The sequence below is a fragment of the Nipponia nippon genome, unplaced genomic scaffold (assembly GCF_047370975.1).
Source record: "Nipponia nippon isolate SJK-2023a ecotype South Korea unplaced genomic scaffold, ASM4737097v1 scaffold_35, whole genome shotgun sequence".
Classification (NCBI taxonomy): Eukaryota; Metazoa; Chordata; class Aves; order Pelecaniformes; family Threskiornithidae; genus Nipponia; species Nipponia nippon.
The window spans coordinates 551076-574808 of NW_028262353.1; the positions used below are offsets into that span (position 1 = coordinate 551076).

The 23733-nt window shown below is 74.3% G+C and overlaps 4 protein-coding genes and 1 non-coding gene across 13 annotated transcripts; 1 reads left to right on the plus strand and 4 right to left on the minus strand.

Moving 5' to 3' along the window:
- Positions 1–21: 21 nt before the first annotated feature.
- Positions 22–103, minus strand: TRNAS-CGA (transfer RNA serine (anticodon CGA)). The gene has a single exon. It is a non-coding gene; the product is annotated as a tRNA-Ser (tRNA).
- A 202-nt stretch (positions 104–305) lies between these two features.
- On the plus strand, positions 306–9555 carry SMARCC2 (SWI/SNF related BAF chromatin remodeling complex subunit C2). Of its 7 annotated transcripts, none has more exons than XM_087771679.1 (29): positions 306–531; positions 698–817; positions 2107–2192; positions 2513–2594; positions 2672–2764; positions 2859–2928; positions 3089–3158; positions 3279–3354; positions 3442–3573; positions 3668–3783; positions 3901–4025; positions 4135–4194; positions 4291–4328; positions 4577–4707; positions 4805–4876; positions 4965–5078; positions 5171–5324; positions 5455–5547; positions 5771–5893; positions 5961–6023; positions 6100–6358; positions 6873–7034; positions 7115–7179; positions 7270–7399; positions 7488–7654; positions 7729–7863; positions 7948–8266; positions 8353–8724; positions 8901–9555. In XM_087771679.1, the coding sequence occupies exons 1-29, from the start codon at positions 421–423 to the stop codon at positions 9110–9112; spliced, it is 3750 nt and encodes a 1249-aa protein (XP_087627805.1). In that variant the 5' UTR covers positions 306–420; the 3' UTR covers positions 9113–9555. The 7 variants fall into 7 exon arrangements, with proteins under 7 accessions (XP_087627805.1, XP_087627802.1, XP_087627801.1 ...); XM_087771676.1 differs by having other exon boundaries at positions 321–531; positions 7273–7399; XM_087771675.1 differs by having other exon boundaries at positions 321–531; positions 5774–5893.
- MYL6 (myosin light chain 6) lies at positions 9342–11644 on the minus strand. Of its 2 annotated transcripts, XM_087771779.1 has the most exons (7): positions 11495–11644; positions 11265–11292; positions 10633–10776; positions 10388–10561; positions 10117–10194; positions 9969–10007; positions 9342–9576 (listed from the first exon to the last, which is right to left on the minus strand). In XM_087771779.1, exons 1-6 carry the CDS (start codon positions 11627–11629, stop codon positions 9979–9981), a joined length of 588 nt encoding a protein of 195 aa, XP_087627905.1. In that variant the 5' UTR covers positions 11630–11644; the 3' UTR covers positions 9342–9576; positions 9969–9978. The 2 variants fall into 2 exon arrangements, with proteins under 2 accessions (XP_087627905.1, XP_087627904.1); XM_087771778.1 differs by lacking the exon at positions 9969–10007.
- Positions 11645–12360: 716 nt separating this feature from the next.
- On the minus strand, positions 12361–19914 carry ESYT1 (extended synaptotagmin 1). Of its 2 annotated transcripts, XM_087771685.1 has the most exons (32): positions 19730–19913; positions 19597–19630; positions 18979–19020; positions 18691–18825; positions 18544–18617; positions 18350–18422; positions 18186–18275; positions 18046–18101; positions 17847–17970; positions 17595–17771; positions 17279–17361; positions 17157–17205; positions 16968–17057; positions 16766–16858; positions 16603–16674; positions 16421–16507; positions 16107–16256; positions 15908–16033; positions 15360–15536; positions 15100–15182; positions 14984–15032; positions 14807–14896; positions 14466–14561; positions 14278–14349; positions 14124–14210; positions 13901–14047; positions 13686–13828; positions 13423–13521; positions 13218–13349; positions 13038–13143; positions 12905–12954; positions 12361–12792 (listed from the first exon to the last, which is right to left on the minus strand). In XM_087771685.1, the coding sequence occupies exons 1-32, from the start codon at positions 19864–19866 to the stop codon at positions 12759–12761; spliced, it is 3057 nt and encodes a 1018-aa protein (XP_087627811.1). In that variant the 5' UTR covers positions 19867–19913; the 3' UTR covers positions 12361–12758. The 2 variants fall into 2 exon arrangements, with proteins under 2 accessions (XP_087627811.1, XP_087627810.1); XM_087771684.1 differs by having other exon boundaries at positions 19597–19914.
- Positions 19915–20312: 398 nt separating this feature from the next.
- On the minus strand, positions 20313–22489 carry ZC3H10 (zinc finger CCCH-type containing 10). Its single transcript, XM_087771773.1, has 2 exons — positions 22228–22489; positions 20313–21756 (listed from the first exon to the last, which is right to left on the minus strand). The coding sequence occupies exon 2, from the start codon at positions 21717–21719 to the stop codon at positions 20571–20573; it is 1149 nt and encodes a 382-aa protein (XP_087627899.1). The 5' UTR covers positions 21720–21756; positions 22228–22489; the 3' UTR covers positions 20313–20570.
- Positions 22490–23733: the final 1244 nt, after the last annotated feature.

A 23733-nucleotide genomic window follows, 5' to 3' on the forward strand; every position in this document is an offset into this window, starting at 1 on the left:
CCGCAAAAAGGGGGGAAGCGGCGTCACGGACAGGATTCGAACCTGTGCGGGGAAACCCCATTGGATTTCGAGTCCAACGCCTTAACCACTCGGCCACCGTGACTCCCGCGCCACCCTACCCCGCGCTCCGCCTAGACCGGGCCCCGCCGCCGCCCCGCCCCGCCCCGCCCGCCGCGCCCGGGCCCGCACCGGGGCTCCCCGCCGCCCCCGCCGCCCTTCCCGGGCCCCGCCCGCCCGGGCCGGTTCCCCCGCGGCGGGGCGGGGGGGGCGCAGAGGGAGCGGGCAGCGGGAGGACGCGGCGCGGGGCGGGGCCGGCAGGGGGCGGTAGAGCGGGCGCGGCGCGGGGCGGGGCCGGCAGGGGGCGGTAGAGCGGGCGCGGCGCGGCGGGAGGCGGCGGGAGGCGGCCCGGCCCGCTCGAAGATGGCGGTGCGGAAGAAGGACGGCGGCCCCAACGTCAAGTACTACGAGGCCTCGGACACCGTCAGCCAGTTCGACAACGTCCGCCTCTGGCTCGGCAAGAACTACAAGAAGGTAGGGCGCGGCGGGGGGCGGGGGGCGCCGGCACCGGCCCCCGCCCCGCCGGCCCCGGCCTGTCACGGCCCCGCCGCCGCCATCGCCGCCCCCGCCCCCCCCCCCCGGCCCCGGCCCCGGCCCCGGCCCCGGCCCCGGCGGCGGCGCTGACCCCCCGCCCCCGCAGTACATCCAGGCCGAGCCCCCCACCAACAAGTCGCTGTCGAGCCTGGTGGTGCAGCTGCTGCAGTTCCAGGAGGAGGTCTTCGGCAAGCACGTCAGCAACGCGCCCCTCACCAAGCTGCCGGTGAGCCCCCGCCGCGGCGGGCAGCGGGGCGCGGGCGGGGACGGGGACGCGGCAGGGACGCGGCCCGGCGACAGCCGGGGACAAGGCCCCGAGCAGGGACAGCGCCCCAAAGACGCGGGGACGGAGCCCCGATGACCTGGGGACAGAGCCCCGATGACCCAGGGACAGCGCCCCGAAGACCCGGGGACGAGGCTGAGCAGGGACAGCACCCAAAGACCCGAGGACAAGGCCCTAAGCGGAGACAGCACCCCAAAGACCCGGGGACAGCACCCCAAAGACGCAGGGACAAGGCTGAGCAGGGACAGTGCCCCAGAGGTGCGGGGACAAGGCCCCAAAGGCCTGGGGACAGAGCCCCGAAGACCCGGGGACAGAGCCCCAGTGAGCTGGGGACAAGGCCCTGGTGACCCAGGGACAAGGCCCTGAGCAAAGACAGTGCCCAAAGACCCAGGGACAAAGCCCCGAGCAGGGACAGCGCCCCGAAGACCCGGGGACAAGGCCCAGTGACCCAGCTGAGCATTCCAGTGACCCAGGGACAGCGCCCGACCACGGACAGCACCCGGTGACCCGGGACAGTGCCCCAGTGCGGGACAGCGCCTGGGTCAGGGACGGTGCCCCAGGGTCCCGGGGACAGCGCCCGGTGACACTTGGGGACCGTCCTGCCGGGAACTGCCCCCCAGGCAGGGTCCGTGCCCCGGGGACAGCCTCCCACCAGGGACAGCACCCCGACACTGGGACACGGCCCCGACCACGGACAGCGCCCCAAGGGCCCGTTGACCTTATGGACCTGGGGACACCACCCAGGACAGCGCCCCATGGACCCGGGGACAGTGTCCCGACACAGGGACAGGTCCCCAACTGGGGACAGCGCCCCAACACAGCAGGGACTGAATCCCAGCCCAGGGACAGAGCCCGACAAGGGGATGGCACCCCGACGAGAGGATGGCACCCTGACAAGGGGATGGCACTGTGACATGGGGATGGCACCCCGACATGGGGATGGCACCCCAGAGAGGGGATGGCACCCCGACGAGGGGATGGCACCGTGACATGGGGATGGCATCCCGACATGGGGATGGCACCCTGACAAGGGGATGGCACCGTGACATGGGGATGGCACCCCGACATGGGGATGGCACCCCAGCAAGGGGATGGCACCCCGACGAGGGGATGGCACCCCAGCAAGGGGATGGCACCCCAGCGAGGGGATGGCACCCCGCCCAGCTTCCCGCCGCACCGGGGACGCCCCACCCCTTGCAGCCGCCCCCCTGACCCCTTTCCTCCCGTTACAGATAAAATGCTTCTTGGATTTCAAGGCGGGAGGAGCCCTGTGCCACATCCTGGCAGCGGCCTATAAATTCAAGAGCGACCAAGGATGGTGAGTGCCTGCCTGCGCCCAGCGGGGCCGGGGGTCCTGGGAGCGGGAGGGGCCGGGGTGGGTGTCACGGGGCCGGGGCGGGGGCTCCCCCCCACGGGAACGCCCTGGGGTGGCCTCAGCCAGGGTCTGCACGGGGGCGGGCTGTTCGTAGGGCACCCAGCAAGCAGCAAGCAGGTGCCGGGGCGCGTCCCCCCACCCCACCCTGGACCCCGACGGGGTTCAGGCGCGTGTGCCCCCCTCCCCGCCCCCCCAGGCTTTGGATGCTGACGAGGAGACCTGAGCTGTGGCTTTCATGAGAGTCGCTCTTTTCTTCCAATAAGGCGGCGTTTCGATTTCCAGAATCCCTCGCGGATGGACCGCAACGTGGAGATGTTCATGACCATCGAGAAATCCCTGGTGCAGGTAAGAGGCGCCGCCCCCGCCCCTCCCGGGACCCCCCCTGTCCCCCACCCGCTCACCGCTCCGCTCTCCTTCCCCAGAACAACTGCCTGGCCCGGCCCAACATCTTCCTGCACCAGGAGATCGAGCCCAAGCTGCTGAGCAAGCTGAAAGACATCGTCAAGAGGCACCAGGTCGGTGGCAGTGCCGGGGCGGGGGCGCAGGGGGCCCCTCCAACGCCCTGCCCCGGCCCTCAGCCCCGGACCCACTCCCCTGCTCTCCCCGCAGGGCACGGTGACCGAGGACAAGAGCAACGCGTCCCACATCGTCTGCCCCGTCCCCGGGAACCTGGAGGAAGGTGGGTGCAAGGGGGAGCCCCCTGCTCCGAGCTGACGGTGAAACGCCCAGGGCGGGGTGTGGCGTTTGGGGGCCAGAGCCGCGCTCGGCGTCACAGGCGGCTCTCGGGGGGAGAGTGGGTCCGTGTGCTCAGCGCTGGTCCCGCTCCGTGTCTCCCGCAGAGGAGTGGGTCCGGCCGGTCATGAAGCGCGACAAGCAGGTCCTGCTGCACTGGGGCTACTACCCCGACAGGTGAGGGGTCCCAGGTGGGGGCTGCAGGGACGCGGCTGACGCCCGATGGAGCCCCTCGTGCCCGTGGGGCGCCCACCCCGCTGTGGGTGCCGCTCTCACCCCGTCCCTCTGCGCCCGCAGCTATGACACCTGGATCCCCGCCAGCGAAATTGAGGCCTCCGTGGAGGACGCCCCGACGCCGGAGAAGCCCCGGAAGGTAACGGGGAGCCCCGGGCTGGGATGGCGGCTGCAGCCCCTTCCCCTGCCCGCTGGCTGCCTGACGCACCCCACCCCTGCCCGGCAGGTCCACGCCAAGTGGATCCTGGACACAGACACCTTCAACGAGTGGATGAACGAGGAGGACTACGAGGTGACGGACGAGAAGAGCCCCGTTGCCCGCAGGAAGAAGATCTCAGCCAAGACGCTGACGGACGAGGTCAGAGCGGGGCTGCAAAGCCGCAGGGGGACGATGGGGGTCTCTGCTTGGCCATCCCGCTCGGTCGGACCCAGCGACCCCCTGTCCCCCCCAGGTGAACAGCCCCGATTCAGACCGGCGGGACAAGAAGGGGGGCAACTACAAGAAGCGAAAGCGCTCGCCCTCCCCCTCGCCCACCCCAGAGGCCAAGAAGAAGAACGCCAAGAAGGGGTGAGCCTGGGCGGGGGGCGGCGGGGTGGGGTCCAGCCCCGGGCAGGGGCTGGGGGGACTCTGGCCCCGGGGGGGGGCGGTGGTGACTGGGACACGGGGGGGTCTCTCCCTTCGCAGACCCTCCACCCCCTACAACAAATCCAAGCGCGGGCACCGCGAGGAGGAGCAGGAGGACCTGACAAAGGACATGGATGAGCCCTCGCCCGTCCCCAACGTGGAGGAGGTCACCCTGCCCAAGACAGGTCAGGGTGGGGGGCCGGCAGCCACCCCGCGGGGTCCCCCCCGTCACGAGCGTGGGCTGGGGTCGGGGCTCGTCCTTGGGGTGCTCAGCACCACTTCCCTCCACTGCAGTCAACACCAAGAAGGACTCGGAGTCTGCGCCCGTCAAGGGGGGCACCATGACGGACCTGGGTGAGTCCGAGCCGCCGGGGCCGTGCGCCGCAGCAGGTCCCCCGGCGCCACAGACCTGGCAGTGCCCAAAACCGCCCCCGCCCTCCTCTCTTCCAGATGAGCAGGAAGATGAAAGCATGGAGACGGCCGGCAAGGTGAGGCCCAGGCCCGTCTGCAGGGCAGATGTTCCCACCCCAGCACGGGCTCACCATCGCTCACGGTCGCCTCTTATCCCTCTTTCCTTGTCCCCCTTTTGGGGACAAGGGCCCCTTTCTGCCCTGCCCTGGGGCTGCAGGCGGCTTTGCCCTAGGCCATTGGCCTCATCGTGCTCTCGGTGAGGATGAGGAAGGGTGCAAAAGGGGTCTCAGGAGCCCCTTGCCCACGTGATGCTGGTCTCTGGCAGGACGAGGAGGAGAACGGCACCGGGAGCAAGGGGGAGCAGGCCAAGAACCCTGACCTGCATGAGGACAACGTGACGGAGCAGACCCACCACATCATCATCCCCAGCTACGCCGCCTGGTTCGACTACAACAGGTACGGGGCAGCCGAGGGTGAGGACGGTGCCCCGGGGCGCCAGCCGGATGGCGTGGGGCCGCCGGGCCGGGCCCTTCGCGAGCGTCTCATCTTGCAGCGTCCACGCCATCGAGCGCCGAGCCCTGCCCGAGTTCTTCAATGGCAAGAATAAATCCAAGACCCCCGAAATGTGAGGCTGAACCCCCCCCGCACTTCCCCGTCTCTCCCGGTGCCGGTGGGGCCGTGGCCCGCACTGACGCCTCGCCACTCTCCCCCAGATACTTGGCTTACCGCAACTTCATGATCGACACGTACCGGCTGAACCCGCAGGAGTACCTGACCTCCACGGCATGCCGCCGCAACCTGGCCGGGGACGTCTGTGCCATCATGCGGTGGGTCCGGCGCCGGTGGAGCCGGGGGGACCAGTTCGGCACCCTGGCGCTGGCGGAGGGACCGGCGGGGTCTGAGCCCCGGCTCTCCGCAGGGTCCACGCCTTCCTGGAGCAGTGGGGCCTCATCAACTACCAGGTGGACGCCGAGAGCCGGCCCACCCCCATGGGCCCCCCGCCGACCTCCCACTTCCACGTCCTGGCCGATACGCCCTCGGGGCTGGTGCCGCTGCAGCCCAAGACGCCCCAGGTGGGTGTGCGGGGGCGGCTGCTCCTCGCCCAGCCGCGTCCCCCCTCTGCCTTTCCCCGGTCCCCGCGGGGGCCGGGCGCGGGGTGGGGCGGGGGGTGGGGGGATCGCACAGCTTCGATCCGTGCCTCAGGGCCGGCAGAGCGACGGCGACGCCAAGACGGGCCGCAAGAGCAAAGAGATCGAAGACCTCGTCACCGAGACGGTGAAGGGGAAGCCGGAGCTGGTAGGCGGCTCCTTGGGGTCCGTCGCCCCGCCGCTGGCCGAGGAAGGCTCCTTCCCTCCTCCCCCTCGCGCCCCGCATGCCGCCCTGCCCCGGGGAGCAGGGACGCGGGGGGGACACCGTGACGAGATGGGGCACGAAGGCTTCTCTGGGACGGAGGGGGAACCGGCATCCTCGCGGCCTGTCCCCCGTGGCCGCGTCCCCAGCGTCCCCTCTCCTCCCCCAGCAGCAGACCTCGGCCTCGCAGCAGATGCTGAACTTCCCCGACAAGAGCAAGGAGAAGCCGGCCGACATGCAGAACTTCGGCCTCCGCACCGACATGTACACCAAGAAGAACGTCCCCTCCAAGGTGGGCACCTCCCGTCCCCGTCCCCGTCCTCCTGCCCGCCGCCGCTCACCCCTCTCTCCCCGCGCAGAGCAAAGCCGCCGCCAGCGCCACGCGGGAGTGGACGGAGCAGGAGACGCTGCTGCTGCTGGAGGTGAGTGGGGGTCCGCGGGGAGGGGGGGGGGACGGGGCCACCGGACCCCGCTGATGCCCCCCGCTCCATCCCGCAGGCCCTGGAGATGTACAAGGACGACTGGAACAAGGTGTCGGAGCACGTGGGCAGTCGGACGCAGGACGAGTGCATCCTGCACTTCCTGCGGCTGCCGATCGAGGACCCCTACCTGGAGGACTCGGAGGCGTCCCTGGGGCCGCTGGCCTACCAGCCCATCCCCTTCAGCCAGTCCGGAAACCCCGTCATGAGCACCGTCGCCTTCCTGGCCTCCGTCGTCGACCCCCGCGTCGCCTCCGCCGCCGCCAAGTCGGCTCTGGGTAACGCGGCCCCTCCGGCAGGGCGCGGGCGGGCGGGGGTCCGGCCTGGGGGGACAGAGCGCGTGGGGAGAGGGATGAGTCCTGTGGGGGGGGGTCCTAGAGGAGGGTGGGATGGGTCCTATAGGGAGTTCTATAGGGAGACAGGATGAGTCTTACGGGGAGATGGACAAGTCCTATAGGGAGCCAAGACGAGTCCTATAGGAAGATAGGAATGAGTCCTATAGGGAGATAGGGTGAGGCCTATGGGGAGATAGGATGCGTCCTATAGGCAGCTGGGATGAGGCCTATGGGAGAAGATTGTCTTATAGGGATTCCTATAGGGAGCCGGGAGGACTCCTGTGAGGAGCTGGGATGAGTGCTCTAGGGCACCCTACAGAGACGCAGGACAAGTCCTGCGTGGAGCCAGGATGAGACCGGTGTGGGACGGGCCGAGCCCCCGAGGGCTGTGCGGTGCTGAGGCCCAGGGCTGGCCCCGAGGGCACAGGGGCCCCGCTGAGGGCCCGCTGCCCCACAGAGGAGTTCTCCAAGATGAAGGAGGAGGTGCCCACGGCCTTGGTGGAGGCCCACGTCCGCAAGGTGGAGGAGGCGGCCAAGGTGACGGGCAAGGCCGACCCCGCGTTCGGGCTGGAGAGCAGCGGCATCGCTGGCACCACCTCCGACGAGCCGGAGCGGATAGGTGAGGAGGGATCCGTGTGATGAGTTTGCCAGGCCTGGGGCAGGCAGCAGTGGGGCCTGACCCTGCGCTTGCATCCCCAGAGGAGAGCGGTGCGGAGGAGGCGCGGGCGGAGGCGCAGCCGGCGGAGGAGAAGAAGGAGGCGAAGGTAGTGGCTGGCGCAGGGAGGGGGCGCGGGGGCCTGGCGAGGGCGGCTGGTGCCGGGACTCGAGCGAGTGCGGGGCCGGTGCCTCCCCAGGAGCCCCGGGACGGCGCCGCTGAGGAGGAGGCGAAGGAGAAGCCCGGGGAGGCGCCCAAGAAGGAGGAGGAGAAGGGGAAGGAGGTGGAGGGCGAGAAGGAGCCCGACAAGGGTGATGGCGATGGCACAGGTGAGTGGGGGGGCCCAGCTGGGCTGGGGGGGACGCTGAGCCCCCCCCACGGCCCTGCCCTGCCGACGCGGCCCCCGCCCTGCCGCAGGGGAGCCGGAGAAGGAGAAGGAGGCGAAGGAGGGGCCGGAGGAGGTGCCCAAGGAGCCACCGGAGCCCGAGGCCGAGCGCAAGGCCAAGGTGGAGCGGGACATCGGCGAGGGGAACCTCTCCACCGCCGCCGCCGCCGCCCTGGCCGCTGCCGCCGTGAAGGCCAAGGTGAGGGGCTGGGGTCGGGGCTGGGGGACGCGGTGCGGCCCCGGTGCGGGTGCTGACCCCCCGGCCCCCCGCAGCACTTGGCGGCAGTGGAGGAGCGTAAGATCAAGTCGCTGGTGGCGCTGCTGGTGGAGACGCAGATGAAGAAGCTGGAGATCAAGCTGCGGCACTTCGAGGAGCTGGAGACCATCATGGACCGGGAGCGCGAGGCCGTGAGTGGCGGCGGTGGCGACGGGGGAGCCAGGCGCTTGCCCCCAGGCCCGCATCCCCTGCTGACCCCCGCCCTGTCCCCCCAGCTGGAGTACCAGCGGCAGCAGCTGCTGGCGGACCGTCAGGCCTTCCACATGGAGCAGCTGAAGTACGCGGAGATGCGCGCCCGCCAGCAGCACTTCCAGCACCTCCAGCAGCAGCAGCAGCAGCAGCCGCCCCCGCTGCCGCCGGGCGCCCAGCCCCTGCCCGCCGCCGCCGGCGCCCCCCTGGCCCCCGCCGCCCACCCGCTGTGCGCGCCGCCCGCCCCCGCCATGGTGGCCCCCGCCGAGCCCGTGGGGCAGCCGCTGCCCGGGGCCCCCCCGCCACAGCCGCCCCCGCCGCCGGGCGCCCCGGCCGTCCCGCACGGTGAGTCGGGGTGCCCGGGGCTGGGTGGGTGCGTGGCGTCGGCGCCGGGGTCTCGGCGCTGACGCCCACCCCGGCTCTCCCCGCAGCCCCGGTGCCGTTCCCCGGGCAGCAGCCGCCGTCCCAGAGCCTGGCTGGGAGCCTCGGTGGCAGCGGCCACCCCGCCGTGCCCGGTAATGCGCCCGCGGCCCTGCCCTTCGGATTGCCTCCATCCGCCATCCCATTTAGCATGGCTAACCCCCCCGCCGAGCCCCTCGGCGCCACCTTCCCCGCTAACCCGCCCGCCCTCCCGCTGCATGGGGCCCTCGCCAGCAGCATGCCGTCCGGGGGGCTGCCCCCCCCCGCCCACCCACCCGGCCTGGCCCTGCCGCACCTCGCGGGGGGCTCGGCCGCCGCGCACAGCCCCGCCATCGTGGCCGCCGTGCAGGGAAGCCCCCTTCCCAACCCCGGCCTCCTCGCAGGTGAGACATGGGGGGGCGCGGGGGGGCACCGGGGGCGGGGGGGTGGGGACCGCCACCCTCGCGCGGGCGCGGGGCTGGGGGGGACTCAACCCTTCCCGGGCGCTGTGGGGCAAGAGGTGCTCGTGCACCCCCTTGCCCCCCCAGATGTGACCCCCCCTTCTTTTCTCTCCCTGCAGACCAAGGCCCCCCCTGCAGACGGACCCCATCGCGCCCAGCCCCAGCACGGCCACCCCCGTCCCCCCGACGCAGTGAGCCCCCGCCGGGGCCGAGGACGCCGCAGCCCCGACCCCACCGCCGCCACCGGCCCGGGGAGACCGGCCCTCCCGCCCCGCCAGGCGCCCCGAAGGAAGCCCCCCCTCCCCCCCCCAGCTTTGGTATTTTTTTATGATCGTCCCGGATTTTATTTAAGCGTTGGTCTCCCCGGGCGGCCGGGCCCCCGCTCCCCCGGCTATTTATGAGACAGCTCCCATCGCACCTGCACACGCGGGCATCCCCCCCCCCCAGCTCCCCCGCCGGTGCCCCCCCCCCCCCCTTTCCTTTTTGTTTTTTTTAAAAAAAACAACAAAAATAAAATTCCAAGTCCCCGGGGCGGGAAGAAAGCGGCCGGTGGCGCAGGCTCTGTCTGGGGGACGGCGGCGCGCGGGGCGGCAGCGCCTTTCCGACACTTTATTGACCGGGGGCTGTGGAGCGATGCCTGCGCCGGTGGGGGCGGGGGGGCTGGCGGCAGCAGCAGGAAAACAAGGGGAAAGGCACCAAACCCCGAGCGGTTTGGGGGTTTCGATGGGGGGGGGGGACACGACAGGACGCGATGCCACGAGGGGCCTCAGCCGCTCAGCACCATCCGGACCAGCTCTGCGGAGAGAAGGGGGAGAAGGGGGTGAGGGGGGGGCTCTGCCGGCCCCCCCCCCCCCGCCCTCGTCCCGGAGAGAGGCAGGAAAACCAAAGTCAAACGGCTGAAGAGCGCAGGGAGGAACCGGCGTCGCTGCAGCCCCGGCCCGACAACGCCCGCGCTGCCGGGGGCCGCGCCGGCCCCCGCCCCAGCACCCGCGTCCCGGCCCCGGCGCGCAGGGGGCTCCATGCAGAGGGGCATGCGGGGGCGGCACCGAGGGCGAGAGCGCAAACCAGGCGGCCTTTTTTTTTTGTTTTTGCTTTTTTAAAAAAAAAAAAAAAAAAAAGACTCCACCAGAAAAAATAGGAAGGAAAAAAAAATGGTAGGTAACTGAGGGGAGCGGGGGGAGGCGTACCCCTGCGGCGTCACCCTGACAAGATGTGTCTCACAAACGCTGGGAGGAAGGAAGGAGACGATGGTCAGGGAGGAGCGGGGCCGCGGCCGAGCCCCCCGGCACCCCAGGACCCCCAGCCCCCCGGCCCCCCGGGACCCCCGGCCCCCACCTTCGTAGTTGATGCAGCCGTTGCTGTCCTCGTGCCCGGCCACCAGCTGCTCCACCTCCTCCTCCGTCATCTTCTCGCCTGCGGGACAGCCGCGTCACCCCGGGGCGACGGGGGGACGCTGGGGGTCCCCGGGGCTCGGGGGGGGGCCCTGGAGGTGGCTGGGGGCTTTGGGGGACCCCGGGACCGGCCGGGAGCTCATGGGGTGCCCGGGGCGGGCTGGGCTGTGGGCGTCCCCAGGGATGGCCAAGGGGGCCCCGGGGGCGACACTCACCCAGGGTGACAAGGACGTGGCGGATCTCAGCCCCCATGACGGTGCCGTTGCCCTCCTTGTCGAAGACCCGCAGCCCCTCCACGTAGTCCTCGAAGCAGCCCTGGTCCTTGTTCTTGGCGATGGTCTGCATCATGGGCAGGAACTGCTCGAAGTTCAGCGTCTTCAGGTTCATCTCTGCGGGAGGGAGGCCGTGGGCGGGGGCCGGGGGCGGCCGGGGGCGGCCGGGGGCGGGGGCCCCCACTCACCATCGCTCTTGGGGTTGCCCAGCACCTTCATGACCTCGGCGTTGGTGGGGTTCTGGCCCAGCGCCCGCATCACGTCCCCGCACTGGCTGTACAGGATCTTCCCGTCCCCGGTGCGGTCGAAGAGCTGGAACGCCTCCTTGAACTCTGCCGGAGCCCCCCCGTCAGCGCCTCCGGGACCCCCGGCGCACCGGGACCCCCCCCCCGCCCCGGGACCCCGCTACCCGCCCCGCCCCCCCCCCGGGTCGGGTTTCGTCACGGGCGGGATCCGGTTTCCCGGTGGAACCGGCCGGGATGGAGGCCGCGGCCGCCGCTCCGGGATGCCCCCCCCCGCCCCCCCCCGGGATGCGCGGCCCGGCCCCGCGCTATGCCCATATAAGGGCAAATGGCGCAAGTAGGGCCCGCGCCCCCCCCGCCCCGCGCCCCCCCCGGGCCCGGGCCCGGCCCCGCACCCCCGGGCCCGGCCCCGCACCCCCGGCGCGAACGGCCCCGCCCGGGCGAGACTTTGCCCCGGGCCCGGCCCCGCCCGCGGCCGCGCAGGAAGCGCTGGGGGCGGCGGGGCCGCGCCCGGTGCTGGGGCGGGGGGAGCGGGGGGGGGGGGGGGCTGCTCCCGGTGCCCGGTACCGGTCACTCACCCGCGGTTTGCTCCTCCGAGAAGTCGCACTGCGAGGAGAGCGCGGCGGTCAGCGGGCACCGGCGGCACCGGCACCGCCCGGCCGCGCCCTCGGGGATGGCGCCAGCGCCCGGGGCCCCGCCGCCGCCGCCGCCGCCGCCGCCGCCGCCCCCCCGCCCCGCGCCCGCCGCCCCCTGCGCCCCCCGCCCGCCGCCCCCGCCCCCGCTCCCGCTGCCGGTGCCGGTGCCCCACCATGGCGGCGGCTGCGCTCCCTGCTCCGCGCTCTGGGCCGGGCGCGGCGGGCGGGCGCTTTCTACCGAGCGGCGTCACCGCCCGCCCCTCGGCCGCCGCCGCGTCACGGCGCTCGTTAGGCGATGCATTATGCATGAGGGGGGCGGGGCGGGGCCACGCCCCTTCTCCCGGGGGGGATTTTTTGTCTAAAGATGGGCACGGAGCGGGGCCGGGGGGGGGGACCCCCCCGGGTGACGTCATCACGGGCACCCCAGTGACGGCATCCCACGGGCACACCCCGGGGGGGGCACCCCAGTGGCGGCCCCACGGGGACGCCCCTGTAGGGAAGCACCCCGCAACAGCACCCCACGGGGACACCGCGATGGGGACACCGCGATGGGGACACCGCGATGGGGGACGCCCCAGGGACCGCGCCCCACCGCAGCGCCCCACGGGGGCCTGACACCGGGGACACCTCGGGAGGGAGACCCCCATGGCCACCGCCACGAAGGGCACCGCAATGGGGACACGGCCGTGGGGACACCGCGGTGGGGACATGAGGGTGGGGACACGAGGGTGGGCATCCCATGGGACCAAACCCCACGGGCAGCATCCCAACGGACGTGACACTGGGGACACCCCGATGGCCACCGCCACGAAGGGCATCGCGATGGGGACGCTGTGATGGGGGCACCGCGATGGGGGCACCGCGATGACCGTAGCCCGCGGGTGGCACCGCACCAGGGACACTGCGATGGGGACGCATCCCAGTGACCACCCCGCATGGGGGGCACCGAGACACCACGAGGGGCACCCGTGGGGGAGCGCGGCACGGGGGGGGACAGCGCGGAGCCCGGGACCCCCGGCACCACACGAAGCCGCCGCCGTCTCCTCCCGCCTTTATTAGCGCGGGGGGGGGGGGACGGGGACGCAGCCCCGGGAAGGCAACGGGGGGGTCGGCGCGGCGGTGGCACAGCGATGGCATGGCGGCGGTGGCACGGCGGTGGCGGCATGGCGGCGGTGGCAGCGGCTGTAAGGAAAGCGGCTCCCGGGGGGGCCGGGGCACAAGGCCAGGCCAGGCCCCCGCGCCGGGAGGCTCGGCGGTGGGGCAAGGCACGAGGGTCGTAACAGTCTGGGGGCGCGGGGGGGCCCGGCCTGGCCCCCCCGGCGTCTTTGGTCAGCAGCGAGGCGGGGGGTGGCCGGAGCGGGCGGGGGGCCCGGCCCCCCCACCCTTCCCGCGGCCCCAGGCACGGCGGGGACTGGGGGGCCCGGGGGGGGCCCCGCTCTAGGGGCTGCTCCGCTCCTCCCGCAGCTCGTACCTGGGGGGGGGAGAGGTGAGGGGGGGGGCCCGGCCCCGCAGCCGGAGGGACCCACCGGGATCCCCCGAGAGCCCCCGCCCCGGGACAGCCCCCCCCGCCCGGCCCCACTCACCAGTGGGTTCCCCCCTCGGACAGATCCACCTGCGCCAGGTCCAGATGGAGCTGGGGGAGAGCAAAGGCTCAGAGGGGCCCCCGGAGCCCCCCGCGCCCCCCCCGAGCCCCCAGGCCCCCCCCGAGCCCCTCACCTTCCCCAGCACCTCCTTCTCCCGCGACATGAAGGAGAGGGTGGATTTGACGTGAGCTTCCAGCTTGCGCCGGGAGGCTTCCTCAAGGGACATGTCCCACTCGAACCTGGGGAGACTGGGCTGTACCGGGCCGTACTGGGCGGCACTGGGCAGGCTCCCCCCCCCCGTCCCCCTCCCCACCTCTCGTTGAAGTCGGGGTTGAGGGTCTTCTTCTGCACGCTGGTCTTCCTCTTGGTGCCGCGGCTGCGGTCGGGCAGCAGCACCAGGGACACGTAGGGGTCGGGCAGCTCCTTCGCCGCCGGCCTCAGCTTCCTGGGGGGACGCGGCTCAGCGGGGGGGTCCCAGCCCCGAGCCCCCTGCCCGAGCCCCCGCCGGGCGGCCTCACCTGCAGCCGTGGACGATGGCCACCAGCTTGCGCTCGTCCCGGTGGTACCAGAGCGTCAGCTGCAGCCGGCCCAGGGGCCCCTCCGCCGGCTCGGGGTGGCTGCGGGGACGGAGGGTCAGCATCCCCCGGACCCCCGGCACGGGGGGCTCACACCCGGACCCCCCGCCCTGGCCGGGGCTTTGCAACCAGAGCGGATGGGGGTTGAACGCGATGTGGGGCTGGGGGCCGGACGCTGGCGGGGGGCTCGTGCCCCCCAGCCCTACCTGTCAGGCGGGAGCAGGCGCTGGCGCAGCCCCCCGGCCCCGCACTCCTCCTCCCCCGGCGCCTCCGCGGGCTGGGAGGCAGCGTCCCCCCCGGCCGGGGACACGCCGCTGGCCCCCGCCTCCGCCTGCTGCGACACCAGGACCTGGGGTGCGAGCGGGGGGTGAGGAGGGTCCCAGCCCCCCACTGCCCCCCCGCCCCCCTCCCCATCACTCACCCCCAGCTGCGCCCGCAGCAGGACCTGGCCGCCGGGGCCCCCCCCGGCCAGCGGGAACCAGGCGTCCAGCGCCAGCCCCTCCGAGGCCAGGAGCTGGGGCAGCGGCAGGCTGAGGGCGCCCAGGGGCTGCCCCCCCTCCTCCTTCACCTGCGGGCACAGGCGGCTCAGCACCCCGCGACGGGACCCCCGCCGCGGGGACGGGACCCGGGGACGGGACAGAGACCTGCAGCTCCAGCGACTCCACGTGGGGCCGCTTGATGAGGAAGGAGAAGCCTTCGTCCCACACGGGCTCGGTGGTCAGGGCGCAGGTCTGGGGGCAGGAGAGCGGGTGAGAGAGCGAGAGCCCCCCCCGGCCCCCCGGGCCCCCCACGCCTCACCTTGGTCTTGACGGAGACGTCGCGCACGGCCAGGCTGGCGAAGGCGGCAGGCGGCTTGGAGCCCTTCCGGAGCTGGGGACAGCGCGTTGGGGACGTTGGGGACGTTGGGGACATTGGGGACGTTGGGGACGGGTGGGGGGTGCCCGGGGCAGGGCCGAGGGGACCCCAGGCGCGGGGCAGCCACTCACCGGGAGGTCGGCGGCTCGGTCCACGAAGACGGAAAGGAGAGCGGCCGAGAGCTCCTCGCCCCGGGTGGGCTGCAGGAGGCTGTTGGTGTGCAGGACCTGGGGGGGCAGGGGGGGGCTGGGGGTGCCGCCGCGGCGCGGGGGCGCATGGGGATGGAGGGGGATGCGCGGGGACGGGGACACGGGGATGCCCAGAGATGGGCACGGCAATGGGGACAGGGATGGGGACAGGGATGCACGGGGATGGGGACGGATGGGGACGCACGGGGACTGGGACAGGGATGCAAGGGGAAGGGGAAGGGTCCAGCTGTGCCCCCGCGTCCTCGCGAGCCGGGGGCCGTTACCTGCTCGAGGAGGGCGGCGCTGGGGCTCGGGGCCAGGCTCTCCAGCCGCACATGCAGCCGCCCCGACTTCACCTCCTCCAGGGGCAGCCACTGGGGGGACAGGGAGGGCGGGTGAGACCCCCCGGCGCGGCCCCCCGGCGCGGCCCCCCGGCGCAGCCCCCCCAGCCCCTCTCCTACCTCGTCCACGACGCGGCTGCTCAGCACCCGCCGCAGCGGCACCTTGCACCTGGGGGGGGGCAGCTGGTGAGGGCTGGGGGGGGCACCCCGCAGCCCCCCGGCCCCCCGGCACCCACCGGCCCAGGAAGTCGTCCTTGTCGATGTCCTTGTCGAAGAGGTCGAACTCCACGTCCTGCCCCGGGACGTTGTCCACGATCACCTGGGCCGGGAGAGACGTCACCGGCGGGGGCACCCCCAGACGCCTGGGGCCCCTCCCAGCCCCCCTGCCTCAGTTTCCCCTCCTGGGGGGGAACGGGACACCCCCGATGCAGCGCATCCGTGCCCAGGGGGAGGATGCCCGGGGCGGGGGCAGACGGGGCGCGGGGACCCCCGGTACCTCGTAGACCTCGTTCCAGCGGGGGTTGAGGTCCTCTTTGATCACGCGGCTGCGGAAGACCCTCCCGGCCACCCGCACCTTGGCGTAGGGGTCGGAGCGGCCCCGCACCACCCCCTTGAAGAAGTTGTCTTTGGCGATCAGGTTCTCGGCCTCCAGGAGGTGGATGCGCAGGACGTGCTGGGGACACGGGGACGCTGGCACGGGGGCTGCTGGGCCCGTCGGGCCCCACGCTCCCCCCGGCCCTGACCCCCCTTCCTGCCATCGAACCCCCTTCCTGACCCCCAGGACCCCCATCCTGCCCCCCAGGACCCCCAGGGCCCCTGAGCCCCATCCTGCCCCCCAAAACCCCCCATCCTGCCCTCCAGGACCCCCAGAGCCCCTTCCTGCCCCCCCCCGGACCTCCCCAGCCCCTGAGCCCCATTCTGCCTCCCCAGGACCCCCATCCTGTCCCCCAGGACCCCCCCAAGCCCCCGAGCCCCATCCTGCCCCCCCCGAGCCCCCCAGCCTCCCCGGTGATGCCCCCCCCGGGCCCCCCATCCCCTCCCAACCTCGGTGCCGAACTGGGGGTGGGGGTTGGCATGGGTGGGCCGCTGGGCGCCGCCGGTGCTGGCCGGGGGGTCCGGCTGCCCTGGGGGGCTGGGGCCACCGTTCTCGGGGGGGTCGAAGAAGAGCACCTGCGGGGCCGGGGGTCAGCGGGGGGGGGGGTGGCAGGGCAGGGCCCCCCCCGGCCCCCCGAGCCCCCCTCACCCGCAGGACCAGCTTCATGTAGAGGCGGCTGCCGGGCCCCGAGCGCTGGAGCTGGAAGGGCTGCTCCAGCGTCAGCTCCGGGGCGTCGAGCAGGCGGGAGAGCGGCAGCGAGAGGGAGCCCAGGCTGCTCTGGCGGGGGTCGTCCTTCACCTGGGGGGGCACGGGGGTCACGGGCGGCCAGGGGCACGGGGGGAATGGGGGAGAAATGGGGGAGAAATGGGGGGGGGGAACAGAGTCAGGGATTTGGGGGGAAATGGGGCTGGGGAATTGGGGGATCTCGGGGGATGTGGGGGGACACGGGGCCGGGGTCTCGCCTGGATGTCCACGTCCTGGTTCACGGGGTCTTGCAGGAAGAAGCGGAAAGCATCCTCCCAGACGGGCGCAGTCGTGTTATAGACCACCTGGGGGGAGCGGGGTCAGACCCCGCCGGCCGGCCGGGCCCCCGCACCCCAACCCCGCGCCGGCACGGCCGGGCCCCCCGGGCCCCTCCGCCCACCTTGCTCTCCCGTGTGACATCCTGCACCGAGACCTGCACCACCGGGTTGGGCTCCTTGCCCGGCTTCTTCATCTGCACGGAGATGGGGGTCGGGGGGGGCCACGCACCTCCCACCCCGCAGAGCGGGGAACTGGCAGCCGCAGCCCCCCCAGACCCCACTCACGGGCAGCTCCTCGGCCCGGTCCAGGTACACGACCAGGATGGCGGCTGACGGGGGATCGGGTTTGGTCACGATCGACCGGTTCCTCTCCAAAACCTGGGGGACGCACGCGGGGGGGTCGGCTGGGGCAGACAGCCCCCACCCCGTGACCCCCCCAGCTGGGCTGAGACCCGGCAAACTCATCTCCGGGCTGGGCCCCGCTCACCTGGTCCAGTTTGGAGGCGTCGGACATGAGCGAGAGCCACTCCAGGCACAGGTGGAGCCGGCCCTGGCCCCCCTCCTGCAGCGGGAACCACTGCGGGGCAGAGGGGTCAGCACGGCCCCCCCAGCCCCCAGCGCCCCCCGCCCCGGCACCCACCTCATCCAGCACCCGGGCCCCAGCCCCGGCACCCACCTCATCCAGCACCCGGGCCTTCAGCACCTCCCCGAAATCCAGCTTCATCCTGGGGGGTGGGAGAGGCCGTGAGCTGCGGGGCCGGGGCGCAGCGGCCCCCCCCAGCCGCCAGCCCCCCGCACCTGCCCAGGAGGTCGTCCTGGTCGGGGTCCTTGTCGAACAGCTCCACCTCCATCTCCTGCCCCGGCACCTCGTGCACCACGAACTGGGGGATGGCGTCAGCGGGGGGGGGGGGGACGGACAGGGGGTCCCCCCGCCCGGCACGGCCGGGCTGGGGCCGTCACGGGGGTCCCCGTGTCCAACGCGGCTGGGCTGGGGCGCTCCTGCCCCCCCGGCCCGGCTGCGGATGCCTGGGGGTTCCCCGTGCCCCCCCCCCCGACCCCAGCCGGCCGGGGGGGCCATGAGGAGGCTCCGGGGGGTCCCCGGGGGGGGCCTCACCTCATAGACCTCATCCCAGGCGGGGTTGAGGTTGTCGTCGATGACGCGGCTGGTGACAACCTGGGTGCCGACGCGCAGGACGGCGTAGGGGTCCGACTTGCCCTCCACCAGCCCCCCCATGAACCGGTCCTTGGAGCGCAGGTCCCGGGCGCTCCGGAGGTGCACCCGCACCACGCCCTGCGGAGGGGGTCAGCGGGGGGGGCAGCTCCCGGCCCCCCCGGGCCCCCCCGCGCCCCCCCGGGCAGCCCTTACCCGGGGCAGGGGGCAGCGGAGCTGGGCGGCCTCGTGCAGGTTGGGCACCAGCGGGACCAGGAGGCGGTTGGGCAGGACGAGGTAGGAGGCGATGGCGTCCATGATCATCGTGTCCGACATGGAGCTGGGGAGGGGGCACGGTCACGGGGGGGGCACGGACCCGGTCCCGGGAGGGCCCTGCGGCGGGGCGGGGGCTCACCTGAGCCCCGGGATGTCCAGCAGGTTCGTCATCCCCGTCCAGTTGATGTCCAAGGTCTGGGGGGGGGGATGGGGTCAGACGGGGGGGCCGGACCCCAGCCCCGTCCTGCCGGGGGGGGCCGGTCCGGGGGAGGCACTCACCGGGCGGCGGATGAAGAACATGCTGAGGGCCCCCACGATGGGCACGTCGCCGAGCAGGGGCTCCAGGATGATCCGCAGCATCCCGTGGAGCTGGGGGGGCAGCGCTGAGACGTGGCCCCCCCCGGGCACGGCCCCCCCCCGCCAGCTCCCCACGCCCCCCTCACCTGCATGCCCTTCACCCCCGCCTTGCAGAAGAACTTCTTCACCTCCACGTCGATCTGGACGTCACCCACGTAGCTGCGGAGACGGGGACGTAGGGACGGGGGGGGGCTCCACCAGGGCCCCCCCCAGCGAGGGGGCGGCGCACAGGGGGCTGAGACCCGGCGCCTTCGCCGCACGGGTGGCTCCGGCCGCTCACCTGATGTTGAGGTCCAGCAGGATCTGCTTCTTGTGGGCGCCGGGGTGAGACCTGACCCCCAGGACCCGGAGAGGCTGCGGGGGGGCAGCGGTGAGCGGGGGGCCGTGGGGGGCGGCGATGGGGGCACCCCCCCGAGGGGACCCCTACCTTCTCGCCCATGTCCACCTTGGTGAAGGTGAAGGTCTGGAGGTGGGTGTTGGAGGCCCGGATGGACGGGGCGACGTTCTCCACCAGCAGCTTCTCCATGTACTGCCCGAAGAAGGGCCAGGCCTGCGCCAGGATCTGCCGGCGGACGGACGGACGGATGGACGGACACGGGGGGATGGAGGGCGGGCGGGATGGGAGGGTGCGGGGATGCAGGGAGGGATGGAGGAAGGGATGCAGGGAGGGATGCAGGGAGGGATGCAGGGAGGGATGGACAGACGGACACCTCACCTTGTTCAGCCATTCCGCCCTCTCCACGTCCGGGAAGCTCACCTGCGGGCAGAGGGGCCGGGGGTCTCGCGAGGCCGCGGGGGCACGGCCCCACCCAGCCCCGTGCCTCAGTTTCCCCGGCCGGACGCGGCTCGGGGGGGGCGGGGGTCCCCCCCCCGCAGCTGTGACCAACATCTGGCCGCAGCTCTGGCCCCGCTGCCGCATCCGGCCCTGCCACGGCCGTTCCCGGAGGTCCCGGGGGGGAGGGGGCTCCCCAAAAGGGGGGTCCCGGTGGGGGGAGTCCCGAGGAGGGGGTCCCGGCCCCGCCGGCACCACGGGGAGGGGGGGGGGGGTTCCCGGCCCCCCCCCCCCGCCCGCCGCAGCCCGCGGCCGGGCAGGAAGCGGCCCCCCCCGGGCCCGGTGAGTCACGGCCCGGGCCCGGCGCTGCCGGAAAGCCGCGGGCGGTACCCGGGGGGGGGGGGGGGTCACCCCGTGGCGGGGGGCGAGCGGGGGGCGAGCGGGGGGGGCCCGGCCCCGGGGGGGCCCGGGCGGGGCGGGGCGGGGGAAGCCCGAGGCGGTCCCGGTGCCGCCGCCGCGGGGGATAACGGCGCAGCGCGGCGGGGGCGGGCACCCGCTTACCCATGCCGGCAGCTCCCCGCGGGCCGCGCCCAGCCCGGCGGCGGCGGCGGCGCGCACGGCGGCCTCCTCTTCGCGCTGCAGGCGGGCGGCCAACCGCAGCCCGCGCTCCCGGGCGCGCCGCCGCCGCCGCCAGCCGGCGTAAAGCGCCAGCGCCAGCACCAGCGCGCCCGCGCCCAGCCCCAGCAGCCCCGCGGCGTAGGCGGGCAGGGCCCAGAGCAGCCGCCGGCCCAGGGCGCCCAGCGCCGCCAGCCCCGCGCCCCGCCGCTCCATCCCGCCGCCGCCGCCGCCGCAGCCGCTCCGCTGCCGCCGCGCCGCGCCCCGCCCATTGGCCGCCCGCCAGCGCCGCGCCCCGCCCCCCTCACCGCCCATTGGCCGCCCGCCAGCGCCGCGCCCCGCCCCCCTCACCGCCCATTGGCCGCCCGCCAGCGCCGCGCCCCGCCCTGGGCGGGGCCTCGCCGGCTACGCTCCGCCCCCCGCTCCGCTGCGCGGGGCGGAGCCAACCCGAGGGGGCGGGGCACACAGCGCCTGTGGGCGGGGTCTCGGCGAGCGGTCACGTGTCCCGGCGCCGTCCAGGCGCCCCCCCGCCCCGTCCCGGTCCGGTCCCGTCGCCCCCGGCGGCCCCGCGGCCCCCCCCCCCCCCCTCCCCGGAGCGTCCGGAGCCATCGCCGCGGACTGCGTTGGGTTCTTTTAATGGTTGAAAACGTTACAGGGCCCCGGGGGAGCCGCGGCCCCGGTGCCCCCCCCCCCCCGCCCAGGGACGCAGCCCCGGCGCCGGGGGGCCGTGTCCGTGCACGGGGCTCCGCCGGGAGCAGCCCCGACACCCCCCGTGCGGCGGGGCCGGGGCGAGGCCCCGCACCCCCGCCTCCCGCGCCGCCGGCGAGAGCCCCCGCGGGGGCTGCCGTCACCGTCGGCCGGCGGGGAGGCGCCGCCTGTCCTCCTCCTGCCGCCGCCGCCGCCCGGCTGGGTCCCGGCGGTCAGTGGGGCATGGCCGTTATCCTCATGCTCTGGGAGGCGATGGGGTAGGTCACCATGGGGGTGGTGGCGTGGCTCATGGTGATCCCGCCCAGCGGCTGGGCCATGGAGACGGCCACCGGCGCCACCGACACGGCCACCGGCGCCATGGAGACCGGGGGGGCCATGCCCTGCGCGATGGTCTGGGCCAGGGCGGCGGAAAGCGGGGTGATTTCGGGGTTCATGGGGGGAGCGGCGTTGGCGGGGGGAGCCGCCTGGGCCCCGGCGGGAGCCACCAAATCCTGTTGGGAGACGGGGCGGGGCTGGAGGGCCTGGCTGCTGAGCGTGGTGTGCGTCTGGGCGATGCTGTGGTTGTAGTTGGTGACGGTGCCCACGGTGGGGGCCAGAGTCTGCTCGGTGGCGGTGGCGGTGGAGCTCAGCGTCATCACCTTGGCCTGGTTGCGGAACTGGGCGTTCTGCTCCAGCAGCACCTCGTTGGTGGCCAGCAGGTTGTTCACCTGCTTCTTGAGATCCTCCACCCGCTTGCGCAGCATGATGTTCTCCTCCTCCAGCAGCCGGTACTCCACCGTCCGCGGGCTGGCGAAGCTGTACTCGTAGGTCTCGAAGTGCAGCCCGTCCACCCGCCGCCGCTTCAGCACGGGGTCGTGGTCGTCGTAGCGGCGGACGGCGGGGACGATGCCCTGCTCGCGGGCGGCCAGGCCTCGCGCATCGTACTCGTAGTCCCGCTGCAGGTGCTGGAACTTGCACTTGGCGCCCCGCTGGCAGTCGCCCTTCAAGAAGTCCCTGCAGATGGGCACCTCCTCCTTGCTGTTGGGCAAGTCAGCGGGCGAGAGGCCCAGCCCGGCGGCCACCTTCTGCCGCAGGCGCGGGGGCAGCTCCCCCGTCTTCTTGTAGCAGTCCTCGTCCTCCTTGGTGCCGTGGATGAAGCGGCAGTTGAGACGGACGCACTCCTTGTTCTGGAAGTCGTGGCAGAAGATGAACTCGTTCTTGCGCACGCCCAGGTTGGTGACCTCGCTGATGTCGGGGTGCCGGAAGCGGCAGCGCTTCCCTCGCTTGCAGACGTTGCGGAGGAAATCGCGGCAGATGTCGTCGGCGTTGGCGCCCACCTCATCGCCGCTGCTGCCGTTGTTGTAGCTGTCGCGATCCGGCATCTTTGCCGCCGCCGCCGCCGCCGCGGGGCTCCGGGCACTGCGGGAGGGAGGGAGCGGGGTGAGGGAGGGGACCGGCAGGGAGCCGGCGCGGGGGCAGCGCGGCCCGGGAGCAGCACGGCCCGGGGGGCCCCACGCAGCCCCGGGTGCCCCTGCCCGGTGCCAGCGCGACCGCGGCCCCCCGAGCGGCGGGGGGGGGGGGCCGGGGCAGCCCCTCACGGCCGCTCCCCGGGGCTGGGGCTGCCGTCAGCGGGGGCGGCCCGGGCCGGCGGGAGGGCGCCGGGCGCCGCCGGGCCCCGCTCCGAGGCCTCCCCGTGCCGTGACGGCCCCGCCGGCAGGGCGGAGGGGGCGCGACCCCCCCGCCGGGTCTCCATAGCAACCGCCCCGCAGGCCCGGGGCAGGCCCGGCGGCGTCTCGGCCCGGGGCGGGGCGGGGGCGGCGCAGCGGGGCGGGGGCGGCGGAACGGGGCCCTTCCCGGTGGCGGCGCGGCGCGGCCCGGCCCCGCACTCACCCGCTCGCGGCCTCCTCGCGGGTCCTCCAGCGCCAACAATGAGCGGCCCCTTCCGGCCGCCACTCTGCGCCGGGCAGGAAGTGCTCTATGGTGCTTCCGGGGCGACCCGGAAGAAGCTACGTTTTTTCCTCCCGGCATACGGCGCGCCTGACGCTTCTTCCGTCACCGTGACGTCTTCCGCGTGCGCCGCTATCTCTGTGCTTCCCGCGGGCTCCCTCCGCCGCGCCGGGACCGGCCCCAGCCCCGCCCGCTGACCCCGGTCCCGCGGACCACCCCCCCGTTACCGGAGCCCCCGGCCCGGTCCCGCCCGCCGCCCCCGAGGCACCACACCGTCTCCCAACAACACCAACTTTATTCGCGGCGCAACGGCCGCCACAGAGCACAGCAGCGGCCCGGCGCAGCGGGTCCCCCCCGCGGCACCGGGCCCTCCCCGCGGCACCGGCGGCGTCTCCCCGGTGGTGGCGGCGGCCCCGCGCCCCGGCCCTGCTCAGCTCCGCGGCGGGGCCTACTTGGACCTCTGCCTCATCTTCCTCCTCTTGCGCTTCAGCCTAGGGGAGACACCGGCGCTCAGGCCCCGGGGCCGGCCCCGCGCAGCCGGTACACGGCGGCGGCAGGGACCCCCCCCGCTCCCCGGCGGGACGGCCCCGGCGAGCGGCGGCCCCGGGGGAGCCCCACGTACCTGCGCATGCGCTTCTTGCGCCACTGCGGGGAGAGGAGAGAGAGCGGCCGTTAGTGCCGGGACCGTGTGCCCGGAGCGGGCCCGCCCCGAGGCCCAGACACCGTCCCGCTCCCTCCCGACAGACCCCCCCGCCGCGACAGACCCCCCCCCCGCCGCGACAGGGAACCGTCCCCCGCCGCCGCCGTCCCCACGCATCCACAGACACCAGCTCCAGCCCCCCCCCCCCCCCCCACGAAATCCCCGGCGTAACGACCCCGGCCCCGGCCCCGCGCACCGACTCCCGGCCCCGCTCCACGTCCCGCTGCAGTCGCGACCCCTGCACCCGGAGCCACACCCCCCCCCCAGGCCCTCCCGGGCGGGGATGAGGCGCCATCGGCCGCCCCCGCGCCGCCCCCCGCCGCTCACCTTGGCCCTCATGGCGGTGCGGAGGCGCCGCGCTCAGTCCCGGCGGGCGGGCGGTGGCGCGGGCGGCGGATGGAAGCGGATGGAGCCGGCGGCCGGCGGCGGCGGCCCACAAGATGGCGGCAGCAGCGGCCGAGAGAGGCCGGGGGCGCCCGCCGGGGCCTATTTATAGGGTAGCGGCCTTGGCCCCGCCCCTGCGGCGCGGGGCACGACGGGAGCTGTAGTCCCCGCCCCGCGGCACGACGGGAGCTGTAGTCCCCGCCCCGGGACATGACGGAAGCTGTAGTCCGCCCGCCCGCCGCCATTTTGCGCGGCCCCGGGGGCGAGCGGCCGCGCCCCGAGCAGCCCCGGGCCCGCCGGGGGCAGGGGGTGGCCCCGGCCCCGGCCCCGGGAGCAGAGCGTCCCCTGGCCAAAGCTGAGGTCAC